This window comes from Podarcis raffonei, chromosome 5, assembly GCF_027172205.1.
Source record: "Podarcis raffonei isolate rPodRaf1 chromosome 5, rPodRaf1.pri, whole genome shotgun sequence".
NCBI classification, from domain to species: domain Eukaryota; kingdom Metazoa; phylum Chordata; class Lepidosauria; order Squamata; family Lacertidae; genus Podarcis; species Podarcis raffonei.
This window is the reverse complement of record NC_070606.1, coordinates 23,848,828-23,870,209: the sequence shown is the minus strand read 5'-3', so window position 1 is coordinate 23,870,209 and position 21,382 is coordinate 23,848,828. Positions and strand designations below refer to the sequence as shown.

At 44.5% G+C, this 21,382-nt stretch overlaps 1 protein-coding gene across 4 annotated transcripts in view; it reads right to left on the bottom strand.

The window, feature by feature from the left end:
• NRG3 (neuregulin 3) overlaps nt 1-21,382 on the bottom strand; it is a 593,829-nt gene that overhangs the window by 35,004 nt on the left and 537,443 nt on the right. For all 4 annotated transcript variants that reach the window (XM_053388226.1, XM_053388225.1, XM_053388227.1 and 1 more), the window contains one exon: nt 4,880-4,982. In XM_053388226.1, coding sequence (XP_053244201.1) covers nt 4,880-4,982 — 103 coding nt within the window. The remainder of the gene's footprint in view (nt 1-4,879; nt 4,983-21,382) is intronic.

Here is a 21,382-nt window from a genome sequence, read left to right as displayed (position 1 = left end):
TTCAAGGGTGTGAACTGCCAGAGTGGCTTGACCTATTATGTCAGAAGGATCATTGTGAGATGACACTGTTCTGATGTTCTGGCTGGGAACTGTCAATTTGAAAACCCTTGAGCTAATTTGGCCACACATTCCATGTCCCCACCCATTTTTGGACCGTTATAGTAATGAGAATATCAGAGGAATGTAGGAAGCTGCCATATATTGGGCCAGGTCAGCATTGTCTACAATGACTGCCCACAGTTCTCCAAGCTTTCGGACATGAGACATTCTCAGTCCTGCCTAAAGATGCCAGATTGAACTTTGGAGCCTTCTGAAAACGAGGGGACATTTTATCATATGTGGTGGGATTGTAAGGTAATTAAAAATTTTTGGGAAATGATATACAACGAATTGAAGAAAATGTTCCATTTAACATTTGTTAAAAAACCCGAGGCATTTTTGTTGGGGATTGTAGGGAAAGACCTGCCAAAAAAGTTGAAAAACATCTTCATGTATGCGACAATGGCCGCGAGAGTTCTGGTAGCACAAGGATGGAAGACTGAAGAAACCCCAAGTAAAGAATCATGGCAAGAAAAATTGATGGACTATGCAGAACTGGCAAAACTGACATATAAGCTACGGGACAAGGATAACTGTGACTTTAAGGATGAATGGGAACCCTTTACAAAGTTCTGAAGACGCAACAAAGCGAACTGGACTCCTTGGCAGGTTTTGAATAAACATTCACAAATCTTTTATTGATAATAAGCAACTAAATAGTTTGAGGATCTATACAACTTTGTAACATGCAGAAAACAGCATTCTTAGAGAAACCAAAGACTGGAATCGAGGGAAGTCAGGGGGTGGGGTGGGGGTGGGTGGGTTTGTGTGGGAGGGGGGAGGGAGGAAAAATGGGGGGGGGGAAACAAGGATGATATGTTTTTGGATAATATGTCTTGTTATAATTTTGAATAAAAAAAACCTTGGGAGCCTTTTGCATCCAGAGCACATGCTTTTGAGCAGTAGCCCTTTTTTGTTGTTGTGAGCTAGTTTCAGATGCTTTGCTGGTGAGAGACTACCACAGCAATTTCAAGATTGCTGCGGACGAGTCTTATATAAAAGTATTTTGTTCCTCAACCACCACAGTGGGTAGATGGAGTTCACCCTCAGGTATTTCTCGCCTCAAAACAGCTTCACCTGATTACTTTTTCCTCAGAGGATGCCCTGAATGAAAACTTAGCTTGGGGAAAGAGTTTTCCAAATGGAAAAATGACCAAATGGAAAGGGGTTAAGCTGCTTTTTTACACCCACCCTTCTTTCCCTGAGACTTGCAGCTTGCACAGGCCAATTTTTGCCACAGAAATCCACCACACAGAGCCTGCTGCAATGTACAACTTGAGCCAAAGTGAGCCAGTTGGTCCCAACCATTTTTTTATTTGTTACACTGACTGCTTGAAATGTGGCTCATAAAGGTAAAGGTAAAGGGACCCCTGACCATTAGGTCCAGTCGTGGCCGACTCTGGGGTTGTGGCGCTCATCTCACTTTATTGGCCGAGGGAGCCGGCATACAGCTACATTCAAAGGTGAAAATGGGTGGTCCCAGGCCAATGTTGTTAATGTTTGAGGGGGAAACAAACAAACAAACAACAACCAGCAAACGATGACATCTGGCAAAATGCTATTGTCAACATGGAGGGATGCTTGTCCAAAATGTGGGGAGATGTATTCACAAGTGTAGGGAACTGCTGGGTCTGTTTGTCCTGCTTAGTTTTGCCTGTGCTGACTAGTTTGCTGCTCTCCAAGGTCTCAGAGGCCTTTCTCATCACCTAGTACCTGAGTTTTGTAACTATGCTGAGGATCGCACCTTCTACATGCAATGTATGTGCCACTGAAGACCAACACATGTTCCTTCTTCAGCATCCATTCTTATACCTCTGCATTTCTGTCTGTAAATAGAAACCCCTTTCTCCAGTTTATGATAATTACAAAAACCCAACTTCTACATATAGCCATTGCAATATGTATCTGCCATTGCAGATATTTTTAATTTGATTGAGTGTTCCCACAAAGGTCTACCACTAATCTCTTGTCCCTTCTTATTGATTATTTCAAAATGTCCATTATACTCATTAGGGGTTGTCAGCATTCACACATTAATGTCAATGTTCACTAAGTTATGGGCATTCCCTATACCAATAATATGCCTGTATATTCTCTGATAGTTCGCCTTCATCTCTCTTAATACTAGAACCCTTTAACAAAGCTGAATGTCGGAAGATTCAGGATGGGCAAAAAAAGGTACTTCTTTGCAGCTCATATAGTTAAAGGGTAGAATTTGCTCCCACAAGCTGTAGTGATGCCCATCAACTTGGATGGCTTTAAAATTCAGACAAATTCAGAGATCGCAAGGCTATCAATGGCTACTACGCACAATGGCTATGTATTACCTTCACTGTTGGGAGGCAGAAAGACTATAAATGCCAGTTGTTGGGAATCACAAATGGGGAGAGTGCTGTTTTGCTCATGCCCTACTAGTGAACTCCCCATATATCTCTGGCTGGCCACTGTGAGAACAGGATATGGGATCAGATGGGCCTTTGGTCTGATTCAGCAGAGTTCTTCTCTTGTTCTTAAGAGCCACCCATCATCCAAGAACTGCAAAATTCAGCAATACTAAATTTCAAAAACTTCTGAAATTTTCACATTTTAGACTCGTGACTCAGTCACTTCACATTCTAGATACATATAGGGAGCTATGGTAGATTCTGATAGGGCAAGGCTCTATATTGTTGTGATATATGCACATTGACTCCTGGTTTCCTGGTTTAAGAACCATGAAACTGTTGCTTGCATAATTTGCGGCTGATGAACTATGTGCCATAGCAAGGACAATGAGAGCTACAGAGAAAGCTTTGATTTTATTTGGTCAGTGAATCCAGTTCAATGGTGGGGGGGGGGGCTGTTCTACTCAATAAAAATTAAGAAATTAAATAATGCATTTGTGGATTTGAGTATTCCAAGGATGCCAACGCACAGGTTGTACAATGTGTAAGTGTGACATCCGAGAACACATATTTCCTCCTTCAGAATAATTATCTAAAACACAGAACATAAAATGAAAACATAATGGTTAATCATAAAATAACAGAAAAGTAATCAATGCCTTGTCTAGACAGCATTTTATTGCAATGGGCATAGGTCTAGTAGGGACATATATTATAAGTTTCTACTTTTTTTTTTGGTGGGCATAAACTGCCAAAGTCAAGTGCACTTAAATTCTACTTATTTCAATGAGGAATAAAATCATGTCCTGAAATTTCTCCCATTGAAATTAATGGAACTTAACCTGGGCTGCATCATTCTCTGACTGCTAAATAGTCCCCAACCATTGTCCATCATTGACTTTTGATGTGGTATGGTTCGCCAGAGAGCTTTTGAGTGGCATACATATTCCTCTCTTCACAGAAACAGGATAAGAACAGGAGGTGATACGAGGGAAGAAGGACTTGTCCTTTTCAAAGGGCCTAACATTTATCACACAAAAGGCACTCAGCCCAAGAGACATTCAAATCACTTTTTGAATCACCTCCTCCATTTTCTAGGCCTAGTTCCCAGGACAGCGGCCTAAATGTGATGTTTCTCAAGGGCAAAAACGGATTTTAGTGGCTACTAGTAATAAATTTCAGTAGGTTATAGACCTGACTGAAGTAGAAGTGACATCAATTGCATGAATGCACTTAACATGCATATTATTTGTTAGGTAAATTACTGCCATAAGGAAGCCTGAAGCATGGGGGGGGGCAGGAGAAGTATAACTCTTCCTTTCCTTGCCAAGTTCCTGGCACAAACTGCTTCTCTGTAGTGGCTATTTGCCTTTGGAGGAAGCCTACACTGCGGGCAATGGAGGTGTTTCTTGAAACGCAAATAGCCAACGTGAAGAGTTCATTTTCGTCAGAACTGTAACGGGGAAAGGAATCAAACTATGGCTTCCCCAAACCTGCAGTCCTGAGGCTCCTCTTTACATTCAAAAAATCTGCAAATTAAATGGATTACTGCAATGAACATCACATCTAGGTTGGCTCCAAATGTAATTTTAGTGTAGGCTTGAGCATGCTCAATGGAATTTTTGACCTTTCCTCTTTTAATGGCAGACCCATGTGCTATGTAATAAGCTGTTGTGAGGGGAATAACAACTCAGCACCCATAACAAACTACAGTTCCCAGGATTCTCTGAGCAACACCATGAATGTTTGAAGCAGTATAATGCTGCTTTAGAGGTATAGCATGGTGCAGATAGGGCCATTCTCTCTTCCTTTCTAAGCAAGCTTGGACCTCCATTATTAACTGCCAGCAGCCCAATCTTGTGAGTCACTGAGCAGTTTGAGCCATATAAACTACCGGGCCCTCTGCATCTTCCGATATATAACCGATAAATCTGTCATGAATCAAAATAGATACGCTCGAGCCAGATGCAGACATTACCATACTATGAATTTATTTATTTTATGGATCACAAAATTGTCGCCAGGATGTTCAGCATTGTTTCACCCAAAGCCAGTTTTTGTGATATATGAAAAGCTGGTGGGAAAACGATGCATTTTCATGCCTTTCCAGAAGATCAAAGAAGATTAACCTCTTCAAACCCTTCCCATTCATCTGTGTTCCTGTATGTAAACTCTGATAAATGACATTATGAGTGTCAGTCATGGAGATGGCGGGGGCGTTTTTACATGCAGGGTTTTTTGTGGGGGGAGGGGAGAGCATGTTGACTCACAAGGAAATAATGTATATCAGGTCTCTGGTATCTTACTCTCTTCAGAAATAATGCCATGGAGGAAAAACACAGAAGAACTGAAAAGGCGTAAGGATGACAGGACAGAGGCTAGACAAAGGCTCTTACTTTGTTTTGAAGTAGAACGCTGCACAGATCATGCCCACTATGACTATGCCAAAGACGATACAGGAAATAGACAGCACTTGTCGCTGGTAAACCTCTTCGCTCTCTGTGGACAGCAAAATTGAAAATTATGGCAACATTAAACAGCAACATCTAGAAATAGGGGAACTTATTATTATTATTTTAAGGGTGTGTGAATCAGCATGACACGCTCTTCATACAGAGAACAGGAAGTGTGCAGATTTTGGCTTGGAGAAACCATCCCCGACTTAGGATCCCCACCTGCACGCTGTTATGAGAGACGTGGGTCTGCTGCACTGGCCCAAACAGAATTCTCCCCCCAAGGAGACCCTAAAACATGTAATCAGGATTATGGCATGAAGTGGTGCCACCACATTTTGCGTTTATGTACCCCGGAGGGCAGAGAAACGTATGAACTGGTTATATGCCTCATCAGACAGGAAGTGAGCCTACACATGACAGGGGAGTAGGGTAGACTTGACATGGGAGTGGGGCTTGTTTGATGTGGCAGTCCTGTAACTCAAGTGACACATCGTCCCATCCTTGGGATGCTATCCTATACCCCCACTTTCTAAGGGACATGCATGCGACTGTGCTGTTAGTTCCTTATACAAGACTTTGGACTTTCGAGTAAAGGAGCCAACTTCTTGTGAGGTTCCCTCAGGTGACTGCTGTGGACCTTGAAAACGACTATGAAAACCAAGGGCATTTATCTGATGTGATCGTTATCCAATTCTTCAGAAAGCTACATAAATAGCATCCATAGGGCAGGAGGGAGGTGTGGGTGAAAGGTTGGAAGCTGGACTCTATTTTTAATACTCAGTCATGTTCATCACTTACAAGGCTCATTGGGATTCACTCATTTCTGACCACAACCCCATTCCTTTAAAAATGTACAGGGTGGTTTTTGGGTTATTTTTTTTTTGCTTTGGACTATATAGCACTCCTGCCCAAGCCTCCACTTTGTTCCCCCAGATTCCAAGTGTACAAACAACATAAAACACTGAAAGATTTACAGCACTGAAAAGAAAGGAACAAAGCCAAACCAAAAAGAAACCCCTGCAGTTTGATAGAGTTGGATGAAAGCCAAAGTCTTTCCATAGTTTCTGATGTGCTCCACTGCACAGGATATTACTTTCATGGGAATTGTGTAGTTTATTTTGGGGGCGGTGGGGGGGGGGCAGAAAAGGAAGGGAAGAAATAGCCTTGGTAAACATCACTGCTGCATAATTAACTTGAAGAGAGGGATGAAATGGAAATCAAGAATATGAGAAAACATTCTGTCTCATGTGAGGACAAGCAGTCGACAATTAATAGGCAGCTGGAACACTGTATGTGGAAATGAATCAATAATTCTTTAAGTGATTTATTTTAATTTCAAAAGGCTTTCTTAATATACCAACTGAGTATCAAATTGGCTGGATTATATTGCTACCTGTTAACATATGACAGGAATTAAATACAAGGCTTCAAGGGGAAATGTATAGATTCAAAAGTATGGATGGATGTTACGGGCAAATACTGTAGTGGGGGAGGAACACTTGCTCTGGTCAAGAAATCCAGGCATGCATCTGACTGTGGCTCCATTAATTCCAAATGAGGGAGCAGAACTGAATGAGTGAAAGAAAAAATGACCACCGGATCAGCTGCTCTCATTGAAATGAATGGGGAATCTTTAGGTGACAATGAGGGTCAGGGGGACAACTCAGACTCTCACGCGCAGGAATCAGTGCTGCTCCAGAGTAATTGTTTTTGTTGTTTTACAACAGAGTGAAAACCATCCTCCCCCTCACAACAATTTGTGTTGATTAAAAAAATAAAATAAAAACCCATTCTTTTCAAAAGGAAAGATTTAAGCATGCATTTAAGTCTCCCATTTAAATCCACAGGACTGAAAACCATTTCATAAACTGCAAGGTGATCTGCATACAAATTGGATTTGCAATTGAGCATACACTGGGCAGGGAGCTGCAGACAACTCTTGTTGTTTGGAGCATATACCTATATGATACATGCATTTCCAAACACATGGTTGTCTCATTCACACATTACATTTTTAGGTGCACAATGTGTGCCCTTAGAATTGTTTTACTTTTAGTGAATAGTGCACAATATGTTTTTTTCAGCTGAATTATATACTTCAAAAAGGTTTAATTCTTTTAAAGTGTTACCAACAACAAAATTACAAAATAAACCTGTTTGAACACAGAAAAGAGCATGTTTCAAAAACAGTGGTGGATATTTATTTTTCAGCCGCTCAGGTTCAGAACCACAATCAATAATTGTAGTATATACCCAGAGCATACTAGAATCACCCACTGAGCTCAGCAGTAGTTACTTATTCTCTCTCTCTCTCTCTCTCTCTCTCTCTCTCTCTCTCTCTCTCTCTTTTGTGTGTGTGTGTATTTTCCCCGATTACAACTGCAAAATAAACAAAAGCTTTTTTAAAAAAAGAAAAAATGCACATGGGGTCTGCTTGGCTGTAGGTAAATGCTGCAACCACATGGTGGAAAGGATTAGGATACTGATTGCATGGGAAAGGCTTGAGCAATCTGCCATGACCATGTGGTTGGGCCACTCACAAGCAACCCTCAACCACATCGGGCCTGCGGCTAGAATGTGGAGGGAGGGAAGTGGGAAGGGCTAACATCTTCCAGGGTTAAGGGTAGCTGGAAAGCAGTGTTCAAGTGGGGGATTGGGTGCTTGGTAAGGGAGGAAGGGTGGGTGGGTGACGGGGAGCATTCACTAGAGAGGGGTGTCTGGGAGGTGAGGAGTGGAGGAATTCAGGAGGTAGACAAGACTGGAGGCAAGTAGTGTCTTTGGCAGCTGGGAAAGGGGAGGAAGCAAGCAGAAAGGCAGTGCCGGCAAGGGTGGCAGAGGGGAAGGGAAAAAATGGGTTGCAGATGGTGGTCCGGATCGGGTAGGGCATGGGCGTGTGTTGCAGGAGGAGGAGGAGGAGGAGTTTGGATTTGATATCCCGCTTTATCACTACCCTAAGGAGTCTCAAAGTGGCTAACATTCTCCTTTCCCTTCCTCCCCCACAACAAACACTCTGTGAGGTGAGTGGGGCTGAGAGACTTCAGAGAAGTGTGACTAGCCCAAGGTCACCCAGCAGCTGCAGGTGGAGGAGCGGAGGAGCGAACCCGGTTCCCCAGATTACGAGTCCACTGCTCTTAACCACTACACCACACACAAATCTGCCCTCTCAAGGGGGAAATATGATGGGGGGGTTGGGCTCGCGTGAGAGTGCAGGGCCAATGAATGCACATCCCGGTTTTCACCACCAGGAAGTTGGAGGGTATGAAATTGAATCCCTCACATGTCCTTAGCCCAGGGTGGCTCTAGACACAGGAAAAACAATGACGCTATAAATAAGTCAGAAATTAGATAACAAAGAAAAAAATCTCTATGGAAAATCGTGTCTTTAAATTTCCTGCTTTCTGCCGCCATCTGGTGTTGGATGTTTATAGCACATTCAAACCGCTGTTTCTTTACTAGTGTAGCCGAGTCCTCAGTCTATCTTTCAACTGCCTCTTATAGTCAGGGGTATTCTTTTTACTGGTGACAGCCTCCCTTCTCTCCTAGTGGTGGATTTCCCCCCCTCTGCTTCCCTCTGCTTCCTCTGTTTTTGTGCCCTTTCCTCCTCTTTACTTAGCATCTGCTTCATCACTAGGTCTTTCCACCTTCCCTGCTTTTCTCCAGCATTAGAACAACTGAACCAACTGCTTGAAGATGGTTCCCTATCTGCACAAAATCCCTAAGCACAGACTCCAAGGTATATTGCAGTACAGATTCCAAAATGCTCATAAATTACACTGAAACTTGAAAAACGAGTGGGTTGTTTGTTTGTTTTTTACTTGCTTGTGTTTGGTTTGGTTCTCACACATAAAACACATTGGAGGGCTAGAAAGTGGTATAAAACTGTTGTTTTAAAAATATAAATAAATAAACTGGAACCTCCTCTCTTGGTCTGAACCTTCATTATTGGGGATCTCCTTCACTAGGTACCTACACATTAATGTAACCCAAAATAAAGAAGCGTCTGTCAGCTATCACCTTGCAGCAGATATTATATCAGGCTGTAACAGAGGAGGAAAGAAAAGGGAGCATTCGTGGTGCCTTCTCTCCTTGAACTTTCCCGTATCAGCTAGTTATCAGAACATCTTCTGATTAAGAACATGAACCTGAGTTCATCCGTTTCCTTCTCCCTCCCTCCCAATCCATTTTCCTTTCACATCTTGTCTTTTTAGAAAGTAAGCCTGAAGGCAGGGTCTGTCTTTGTGTGCATGTGTGAAAGAGATTTTTTAAGCTGCCCAGGAAGCCTATTTTTGACTGAAAGGGACAATTAAGATTAAGTAAACAAATATGATTCAATTTCTTTGAAATGATTATCATTCCTATGTCTTCAATGTTCCACAGAGCTTTCAAAAATGAGCATTCAAAAATTAATTTTCCTCTTATACGTGTGTGTTCTACTCTGTGCAAATAAATGGATGGAAGAGATTTTCCATACACCTCAGACTGAATCTTTCTATTGTACATTGGCTTCCTCAAGACTCAGGCACTGTTTGCACAACAGGAGCAATATTTCTTTGCTCTTATATATATTTTGTTCTCTTTCCCCCCTTTGCGAGACACCTCCCTTTTCTTCCACTCACCTCTCCCCCCCAACCTGAATCCAAATTGCTCATTAAAGATCCCTAATCCTTTCACCGATCTCTTCAATTGCTGATATAGAGCATTTAAATTGCCAGTGACCCAGAGAAGCAAACTCTTCTTTCCGTACACCTCCTCATTCCACTGAGCCGAATGCATCTAATAAACCAGCCAAGAGAATGAGCATGTTTTGAAATCTTACCTAACTATAGGTGAGATCCAGCAAAATATACAATGAAAAAGTGCGGAGGTGTGATTAGGAGACCTTTGGCAAAGCATCTGGTCCTTAGGAATTACATCTTGAAGTGTGAAACTGTCAAACCCAAACTTTTAAGAAATTGATGCAAGCACAGAGTCCTATCAGGGAATGAGCAGAAAAGGCTATATTTTGCATAATCCAAGTAAATATTCTGCAGGGACTGAACATGCTAACTGCAAATTATGCTGTGTCACATAATTTAAACACACACACACACATACACAAATTTAATTATCTCTGGAAGCGGTTAAGCAATTTAAGTTGAGTAATTAATTAAGCAGAATATGGATTCAGTGACTGGTTGACTGTATCGGTTGCGCAGATACATATTGTCATAAAACGAATAGCAATGGCAAATGGTTTGGGGAATTCAGAGGGCCTACCCACCATGACATCTGCCTTGCTCATTGTGATGATTAAGCTGGTTCTAATAAATGCCTAGCATGGCATCTGGCAAGCTATCAAGTCAAGGTGCATGATTTTCTACTATTTGACATTAACAATTAAAGAAAACAAACCACCTTCTCCTTAAGGGATGCTTCCACAGCTAAAAGAAAAATGATCCGGAATGCTATCTTGTCACATACATCCAAATTTTACTTTCCCCACAATGCAAATAAAACACAGGATTGTAGTTGACCCTGGACCCCTTCCTCCTCAAGAGTCCCTAATTGATGGACCCTATGAGGGTGAAAGAGGAGAGCGCAAAATATGGTTTGAAGCTCAACATCAAAAAAACGAAGATCATGGCCACTGGTCCCATCACCTCCTGGCAAATAGATGGGTAAGAAATGGAGGCAGTGAGAGATTTTACTTTCTTGGGCTCTATGATCACTGCAGATGGTGACAGCAGCCACGAAATTAAAAGATGCCTGCTTCTTGGGAGAAAAGCAATGACAAACCTAAACAGCATCTTAAAAAGCAGAGACATCACCTTGCCAACAAAGGTCCGTATAGTTAAAGCTATGGTTTTCCCAGTAGTGATGTATGGAAGTGAGAGCTGGACCATCAAGAAGGCTGATCGCCGAAGAATTGATGCTTTTGAATTATGGTGCTGGAGGAGACTCTTGAGAGTCCCATGGACTGCAAGAAGATCAAACATATCCATTCTTAAGGAAATCAGCCCTGAGTGCTCAGTGGAAAGACAGATCGTGAAGCTGAGGCTCCAATACTTTGGCCACCTCATGAGAAGAGAAGACTCCCTGGAAAAGACCCTGATGTTGGGAAAGATGGAGGGCACAAGGAAAAGGGGACGGCAGAGGATGAGATGGGACTGAAACTGCCTTGGTCGCGCTGGTTGATGATCTCCGGCGAGCTAGGGACAAAGGTGAGAGTTGTTTCCTGGTTCTGCTGGATCTCTCGGCGGCCTTTGATACAATCGACCATAACATCCTTCTGGACCGTCTAGAGGGGCTGGGAGCTGGGGGCACTGTTATGCAGTGGTTTCGCTCCTTCCTCCTGGGCCGTGTTCAGAAAGTGGTGGTGGGGGATGAGTGTTCAGACCCCTGGGCCCCCACTTGCGGGGTGCCTCAGGGTTCCGTCCTCTCCCCCATGCTTTTTAACATCTATATGAAGCCACTGGGAGAGATCATCAGGGGGTTTGGACTGGGTGTCCATCAATATGCAGATGATACCCAGCTCTACCTCTCTTTCAAATCAGAACCAGTGAAGGCGGTGAAGGTCCTGTGTGAGTGCCTGGAGGCAGTTGGAGGATGGATGGCGGCTAATGGATTGAGGTTGAATCCTGACAAGACAGAAGTACTGTTTTTGGGGGACAGGGGGCGGGCTGGTGTGGAGGACTCCCTGGTCCTGAATGGGGTAACTGTGCCCCTGAAGGACCAGGTGCGCAGCCTGGGAGTCATTTTGGACTCACAGCTGTCCATGGAGGCGCAGGTCAATTCTGTGTCCAGGGCAGCTGTCTACCAACTCCACCTGGTACGCAGGCTGAGACCCTACCTGCCCGCGGACTGTCTCGCCAGAGTGGTGCATGCTCTGGTTATCTCCCGCTTGGACTACTGCAATGCGCTCTACGTGGGGCTACCTTTGAAGGTGACTCGGAAACTACAACTAATCCAGAATGCGGCAGCTAGACTGGTGACTGGGGGCGGCCGCCGAGACCATATAACACCGGTCTTGAAAGACCTACATTGGCTCCCAGTACGTTTCCGAGCACAATTCAAAGTGCTGGTGTTGACCTTTAAAGCCCTAAACGGCCTCGGCCCAGTATACCTGAAGGAGCGTCTCCACCCCCATCGTTCTGCCCGGATGCTGAGGTCCAGCGCCGAGGGCCTTCTGGCGGTTCCCTCATTGCGAGAAGCAAAGCTACAGGGAACCAGGCAGAGGGCCTTCTCGGTAGTGGCGCCTGCCCTGTGGAACGCCCTCCCATCAGATGTCAAAGTGATAAATAACTACCTGACATTCAGAAGGCATCTTAAGGCAGCCCTGTTCAGGGAAGTTTTTAATCTGTGATATTTTAGTGTATTTTTGGTTTCTATGGAAGCCGCCCAGAGTGGCTGGGGAAACCCAGCCAGATGGGCGGGGTACAAATAATAAATTATTATTATTATTATTATTATTTGATAGTGTTCTTGAAGCTACCAGCATGAGTTTGACCAAACTGTGGGAGGCAGTGGAAGACAGGAGTGCCTGGCGTGCTCTGGTCCATGGGGTCATGAAGAGTTGGACACGACTAAACAACAACAACAACAATTCCCCTTTCCGTACAGTTTCATTCCTTTTTGTCTAACCCAAGAGTTATCAAGTGCTACAGCCTACGGCTTAGCCTCTTTCACACATGCTCGCCCACACAGAAATAACAGCCTTCCCTGCATACAGAAAATGGTATATCAAAGTTACAGCCCACCAAGTGCCTTTCTCCCTAATGTACCAGTTTTCATGTGAAAGGATTAAACTTTATTCTGAAGTGCACGGACAGCAGCATGTGATACGTCTCCCCACCAAGATGTGATGTTGGCAGTGTCCCTCAAGAGCCATAAGGCATGGTTTTGCTGCATGCATCGATCAGCTCAAATTCACCTGTGCCATCAAGTGGCCTGCCATTCAGGACTGAGTCACTGCATGATGTGCTGTGCATATACAGTTGCAATCAAAAGTATTCAAATGCTCATTGCAAATCAGATTTATTATCAAAGTTTACCAGACTTTCAGCTGTTTGCAATGAACAAAGTGGAGGGGGCAATATTCTTAACAAGCTTTAAATTACCATTCTTGGACACGGTTGGTATTAGATTGCAAAAATGCCATTTCCTTGTGAAGACCTTATATAATCATACCTTGGAAATCGAATGGAATCTGTTCCAAAAGTAAGGATTTTGGATTCTATTCAACTAACTTTTACTCAGAGCAGATCCACAAAAATTAATGGCCATAAGTATGCCGAGATGGCAAAGCTTACAGGAAGAATTAGAAACCAGGAAGAGGTGGTCTTTAATAAAGAATGGGGGAAGTTTATAATTTATTTGAAAAGCTATTGTAAACAGTTACATACATTGGTAGGATTGACAGAAAACTTGTAGTAAAAATGTGAACTATGGCTTGACAAAGAAGTTATAAAAATAGAGTTATGAAAGAGATGCAGAGGGGGAAATCATTACATTAAGATCAACAATGGGGGGAGGGAAGTCAAAAGGGATTATATGTTTATGTATTTAATTCATTTGTTTATGTAAAATAGAAAATGCAAAAATGAAATTTATTTTTTTTTAAATGAAATGAATGACCATAATTCACTTAGGTCCATTATTTTCCATGCATCTACTCTGAGTTACTTGAATACGCCCCTTTATAATGAACAGTTTGAAAGCAAAAATAGAAGTGAATTGTTTTTAATTCTGCCTTTGAAGAAGAAATGCAGAAAAAGAAAAAGAAACACTTTGTATTATGACTCAGCTAATTAAGACAGACAGAATTCCATTTGTCAGTAATTAAAACAACAAGGACATTTCTGTCCATGACTGTGTGATCTATTAATTCCTTGGCATATTAAGAAAAATTCAGAAGAGAGTGGAAAACGTTCTACAAGATAGTCGTGTCAAAATGCTTCATGGGTGCAAATTCATACAACTGCAATTCATGGGGTGTGACAGCCCTGGTCTTTCCTGCTGTCAGTCAGCTGATCAGTAGCACAGGCTCATGCCTTCTCTGTAGCTGTCTGGGACACCCAGACCCTCAGATGCAGGGGAGCTTCAACACTTCTTGTAAAGTAACATTCTCACTGGCTGTATTGTGACACCAGTAGAAGTTCAACCAATCACTAGTCTTATTGAGGCAACCAGATTCCCAGCTAGCTTGCAGTAGTGGCTAGTGACCATTTCCAGGAGGAACAGACACAGGAGACCAATGTTAGGTAGAAGCAGAACCAATGGCAGGCAGAGCAAACTAATTCTACTTTTGTGCCTATCTTCCTCCCTGCTGAATTCTACAAGTTCAACACTGAGACAAGGAGAAGCTGTGTGGATGGGTGCTGGTAGCTCAGTGCTCCGTTCACCCTAACAGGCCAGTTTGAGGGGCGGAGGAAGGGGGTGGTGGGGGCTGTGTGCCCTGGGTGTCATCACTGAGGGGGGTGATATTTGGCATGCTACCCGCCTGCGACTCCCAAGCCTACCCCTAGCCGTTGGGGAAAGGGGCAGAGCTGCACCGCCTTGCTGGCGGTCTCCACCCCTTCCCCCTTCATTTTGTTTGTTTTTTAAATAATTTTTATTAAATTTTCAACTTTTATCATATTCACATTTTGTTACATAATTCTATAACTTAATACATTACTCTATAAGAGCATCAACCTCCTTCCCTCCTTCTTTCTGACTTCCACATACCTTTCCATATTCTTGGCTTTTCTATAATCACTGAAAGGTAAAGGTAAAGGTACCCCTGCCTGTACGGGCCAGTCTTGACAGACTCTAGGGTTGTGCACTCATCTCACTCTAGAGGCCGGGAGCCAGCGCTGTCCGCAGACACTTCCGGGTCACGTCGCCAGCGTGACGAAGCTGCTCTGGCGAACCGGCACCAGAGCAGCACACGGAAACGCCGTTTACATTCCCGCTATAAAGCGGTACCTATTTATCTACTTGCACTTAAGGGTGCTTTCGAACTGCTAGGTGGGCAGGAGCTGGGACCGAACGATGGGAGCTCACCCCGCCATGGGGATTCGAACCGCCGACCATGCAATCGGCAAGTCCTAGGCACTGAGGTTTTACCCACAGCACCACCCACGTCCCTCTATAATCACTTATTTACCTTTTATCATATTATAATATTTCACCTTATTATCACTAAATCAGTTCCTTATATTTACATTACAAAACATTTCAGTTCAAACCTACAAACATTTTCAAATGTTTACAATTTTCTTTCATGTAAGATATAAATTTGTTCCAGTCCTTTTGAAACAGTTCGTCATGTTGATTCTGGATCTTCCCCATCAACTTGGCCATCTATGCATACTCCACCACCTTAACCTGCCAGTCTTCCAGTGCTGGAAGTTCCTGCTGCTTCCATTTCTGAGCCAGAAGTGTCCTTGCAGCCATTGTGGTCTTCTCCCTTCATTTTGACAGCTCGGGGAAGGCTTGCAATTTATATAATTCCCATGAACCGTGAACTTTTGTTCCCCTGCTCCAGGGCTGCTTCCTGGGGGGGGGGGAGCCTCCCCCAAGCTGTCAAAAGGAAGAGGGAAGGGAGGAAGGCTGCTGGCAAAGTGGCGCGGCTCCCTCTCCCCCCCCCCCCGCGCCCAGGAAGCAGCCTGCCATGGGCAGCTCGCTCCACCCCACTGGGTATCTCACCCCCTGGAATGCTCGCCACAAAGCCCCCCTGGAACACTCACCCCACCCCCATGGCCCCACCCCTGGGTGCACAGCATGTGCACCACTCTGGGTGCTGGAGCAGCTAGCTCCGCCTCTGGCCAGCCTCTGCTGATTTTGGAAATGATTAAAAGGGCACCTAAACAAATGCAGGGACGCGGGTGGTGCTGTGGGTTAAACCACAAAGCCTAGGGCATGCCGATTGGGAGGTCGGCAGTTCGAATCCCCGCAACGGGGTGAGCTCCCGTTGCTCGGTCCCTGCTCTTGCCAACCTAGCAATTCGAAAGCACGTCAAAGTGCAAGTAGATAAATAGGTACTGCTGCGGCGGGAAGGTAAATGGCGTTTCCGTGCGCTGCTCTGGTTCACCAGAAGCGGCTTAGTCATGCTGGCCACATGACCCGGAAGCTGTATGCCGACTCCCTTGGCCAATAAAGCGAGATGAGCGCCACAACCCCAGAGTCAGCCACGACTGGACCTAATGGTCAAGAGTCCCTTTACCTTTAAACAAATGCAAACAGGGCACCCTGATCTTCTATGATGTCTTCAGAATGGAGGACAGGATAAGTAACTCAGAAGCTCCGCAATGGGGAGAGAAAGGATAATGGTCAGAGGCTTTACATATGGGGCTAATGCAAAATAGTGCACTGCAGAGCAACAGGGTCTACACATTCATGGACCCTTTGAAAAAGTGCTCAGATGTTTGGGAACAAATGGAGAACAGGGAGGACTGAATCCAGCCCCCAACTCCAGAAAGCTGAGCAGTGGGATTCTGTGTTTTAAAAGAAGGCTACAGCTGTACAATTCCAACTGTGCGCTTGGGAATCTTGTGTGCATTTCTCCTCATCTAGCTAGAGAATGGAGTATGTTTGCAGAAGTCTGCTTTGGGGTGCATATTCTCTGAGCTGAAATGGGTCAACGGGAGAATGTGCACCCCCTCAGCGTTTCAGCAATAATTGGCTGCTACTTGTGGTCCACCATGCATGCTGCAAAGATAGTGGGCGATATTCTCCTTGGAGACTAATAAAATATATATTGCAAAAAAATAAAATAAAAATGGTTTAGGCACTTCAATATTATACTGACCACAACTATCATGCACATCAACCACTGACTTTAAATTATGAGCTACTGATATAATATTTGAACTTTATTGGCTTATAATGAGTTTTTGAGCTGTGACTAAAGCTCAGGCATATAAATTTAATTCTAACAGAGGCTTTGGGAGGGTTTGCTATTTCATTCTATTATCTGTGCTATCAGTGGTTTTATGTATCAGAAATATTTAAAAGCTAACACTAAAAAAAGCTAATACAGACTGCACCCAAGTGGATATTTTTTTTGTGGGGACGAGGGTTGGAGGGGAATTATATAGCTATATTGCATTTTTAAAAATTTAAATCCATTTTTAAAATTTCATTTACGGTACCACCTTATAAAAACAAGCTTAAAAGGAAAGCTGAAGTTAACAAAAACAAACTTGTCAGAATCCCTTACAATGGTATTGTGGTTATCTGTCAGACACATTATGTTAGAGGTTGTTTTCCATGGACAAGAGAGACTGTCAGGGAAAAAAAATTCTGACGTTCAACCATTATAAGGATGCAATAATACATGCATTGTAATTAGTAGTTTGGGGTTCCTATTGAACCCAGTTGTCTTTGTCCATGGAGTTTTCTTGGCAGGGATACTGGAGTGGCTTGCCGGTTCCTGCTCCAGGTGGATCACGTTTGGTCAAAACTCTCCACTATGACCTGTCCATCTTGGGTGCCCTGCTCGGCATAGTTCATAGCTTCTCTGAGTTATTCAAGCCCCTTCGCCATGGCAAGACAGTGATCTGACTTCAAGAAGATCAAACCTATCCATTCTGAAGGAAATCAGCCCTGAGTGCTCACTGGAAGGACAGATCCTGAAGCTGAGGCTCCAGTACTTTGGCCACCTCATGAGAAGAGAAGACTCCCTGGAAAAGACCCTGATGTTGAGAAAGATGAAGGGCACAAGGAGAAGGGGACGGCAGAGGATGAGATGGTTGGATAGTGTTCTCGAAGCTACCAGCATGAGTTTGACCAAACTGCGAGAGGCAGTGGAAGACAGGAGTGCCTGGCGTGCTCTGGTCGATGGGGTCACGAAGAGTCGGACATGACTAAATGACTAAACAACAACAACTCTGAACCCAGGGACCTGAAAATCATAACAATCATGATGATTTAAAAGGTCCTATAGCTCATCAAAGGGACACGGGTGGCAGGGACACGGGTGGCGCTGTGGGTTAAAGCCTCAGCGCCTAGGACTTGCCGATCGAAAGGTCGGCGGTTCGAATCCCCGCGGCGGGGTGCGCTCCCGTTGCTCGGTCCCAGCGCCTGCCAACCTAGCAGTTCGAAAGCACCTTCGGGTGCAAGTAGATAAATAGGGACCGCTTACCAGCGGGAAGGTAAACGGCGTTCCGTGTGCTGCGCTGGCTCGCCAGATGCAGCTTGTCACGCTGGCCACGTGACCCGGAAGTGTCTGCAGACAGCGCTGGCTCCCGGCCTATAGAGTGAGATGAGCGCACAACCCCAGAGTCTGTCAAGACTGGCCCGTACGGGCAGGGGTACCTTTACCTTTTACCTATAGCTCATCAAAGAGTTGTTCATTCTTGAAAGACAAAATTCAGGAACCTGAGTGGGCCCAGATGGAGAAAAGAATGGATCCTGGCAGGTAGAGATGCAGAGACCTTGTCTGAAGCCCAGCAGTCAAAACACAAAGGTCATACAAAACCTGTGGTTGATCTAAAGCAGGAATGGTGAGGATCTGTAGCCCTCCAGATGTTTTTGGACTACAGCTTCCATAATCTCTGAACATTGGCCATGCTGGCTGGGACTGCCATGTTGCCATCAATAAATGTTGAGTGAGTGGTGGTTTAAAGGACTAGATGTGCAAGGTAAGTATATTCATACTTTTCTGTGCATATTTCATGGTTACAGTTTGCGTACCGATTCTGTATAGCAAATAATGATGTGCTACATTTTGTGTGTGTGTATACAAGATTAGGGAACAGAGCCAGAAAGAAGACGACGACAGGATCTTATTGACAGACGGGAACAAGTGCTGAAAAGTTTGGCAACCACTACTTTAAATCTGCAGTCTTTCAAAACTCCATGCATATTAAGGCCGCTTTAATCAACACAAGCTGTATAAATCCAGGGCCGAGTGAATACAGGAAATGATTGCCAAATATTTGACTGAAACAAGAAATGAATTAACTTTCACCAGGCTGATGCCCCTTTTAATTCTGCAAACATTCAACCTTAGCATCAATTACTTGTGTAAATGATTGCAGGGAGGGGAATCTTCAGCATGGACAAGAATGGGCCAATGCTGCATTTTAAACTCATAGTCATTCACCTCTGACCTGCGTTTCTAGACATGCAGCCTTAAAGTATGGTCATTCATCCAGCCAGACTCAGCATTAAGAGTTCTCAGATGGCCTGTACACATTCACGACAATGCAGCTACGTGGTCGTATACTGATGTCAATGCATGCTGCATGCAATCTGCCAGCTCAGCAGCTGGGACTGCAGGTGCATAGCTCTGTGAAATAAGATGCAAATATGTTGATCAGCTATTTGGAAAGGGAGCTTCCTTATACCAGGTCAGGCTATTAATCTGACTACCCAGGACTGTCTCTTCTGGCCTCCAAGATGTCAGGCAGAGGTCTTTCCTATCTCCAACCACCCGATCTTTTTAGCTGGAGATGCCAGGATTGAATTTGGCATGCAAAACATTTGGTCTTCTGCTACATTACAATATCTTTCTGTTCCCAAACAAAGCACCTGTGGGCTGTATGTTGTTTTACAGGGCTTCAAATGTGCCCTCCTGGATACTTTGAATGCCCAAGTCTGGGACTGATGTGGCTGAACTCAGAACAAAGGAGGATATGCCCTGTTTTACTATGGCAGATGTTGGGAAACAGAAGCTGTTGGAACTACAACCCCCATCATCTCTGACCACTGGCCATGCTGGCTGGATCAAGTGGAAGTTGGAGTCCAGCAATATCTGCAGGACTGCAGGTTCCCCATCCCTGACTTAAAGGGCAAAAGGAGGGTTTCCCAGACTCTCAAAGCCATTAAGCTCAAAGGAAGCAGGGATCCTTGAGGGCCTACCTGTGTGTGATGCAGCCAGGCCTCTGTTGGCATGTTAGAAGGGAAGGCTCTGATGACCAATGAGTGGGAAGTGTACTCTTGGGCTCTGAGCCAAGGCAGAGAGGTGAGGCCAACCACTTTCACTATGATATCTTAAGTGCTGATACCTGGACTTCTGGTTCTCATAACCCCAAAGGCTTGTGTGATGACTCTTCATTACTGGCTTGCACGGAACTCACCATCCTAGAGACAAGCTACTGGTCACATGATTTTCTTTGTCTCAGGCATGACATCATGAGGCAGCAACAGCAACAACCTAATTGTATTCCTTGTCTTTCCTAGTGCATAAATCTTGGTCAATTCAAGGATGCTTAATAACCCAAGAATGGCTATTGTCCAAATTCAACGACGAATCCCATTAGAGGAATCCCATGAAAGGACTTCTGTTAGTGCCATGTGCCTTAGCCCGATTTCTTGCCTCTGCACATCTCCTCCTCAATATTAGCTCTAGGGGGCCAGGAGAAACCCCAGAATAGCATATGGGGGAGGAGAAGGGGATATTTCTGTCTGGCAAGCTGAAATGCTTAAGCTAATAGAATGACTGCCATAGCACTACATTGAATTCCCCCCTATGGGCCTTGAATGTCTAGTATTTGATAGCATGACACAGGAAAAATAAAACCCGTAATCAATACCATTGTGATTAAAAGGACACCCTTCAGTGGTGACCCCCTCTCCTCCACCACCTGGTGTGGCTTCTGCAAACTGTTGCAGCTTATAGGTACCATAAGTCTATAGGTGTAACACTAGTCAGATCACATGACACACTCCTGCATGGGCTGCAGTCAAGTCCCTGAGGTACAGTAAAAAAGCTAAAGGGACCCCTGACCATTAGGTCCAGTCGTGGCTGACTCTGGGGTTGCGGTGATCATCTCGCTTTATTGGCCGAGGGAGCCGGCGTACAGCTTCTGGGTTATGTGGCCAGCATGACTAACCTGCTTCTGGTGAACCAGAGCAGTGCATGGAAACACCGTTTACCTTCCCGCCAGAGCGGTACCTATTTATCTACTTGCACTTCATGCTTCCAAACTGCTAGGTTGGCAAGAGCAGGGACTGAGCAACGGGAGCTCATCCCGTTGCAGGGATTCGAACCACTGACCTTCTGAACGGCAAGCCCTAGGCTCTGTGGTTTAACCCACAGTGCCACCCGCATCCTTGAGGTACATTAGATGCTTGAGAAATGGCCTAAGACCAGGGTGGGGAACCTTTTCAGCTTGTGGGTTGCAGTTCATTCATGAGTCACATGCCAGTCTGCGGTGGGTAAGGCCAGAGGTAAAAATGAGATAAGTAATAAATATCACCTTCATACAATAGGATAGTTTCTACACATACCTCCACCCAGGTAAGCACAAAGTAGAGTTCAAGTGCACAACCTAGCCAGGCAAAAACCTTCCAGGAGAGTCCAGTTCATGGCTAGTGGTGGGTGTGGCTGGGGAGGGGGCATAGTCCAAGAGTCCCGGGGCGTTGCATTTGGCCCTTGAACCCAAGATATTCCATTGTTTCACACCTAAAACGGCAGCCTCCTCCTGATGATAGAACTAACAAAGTGAATAACCAACCATTATTCACCCCTAGCTT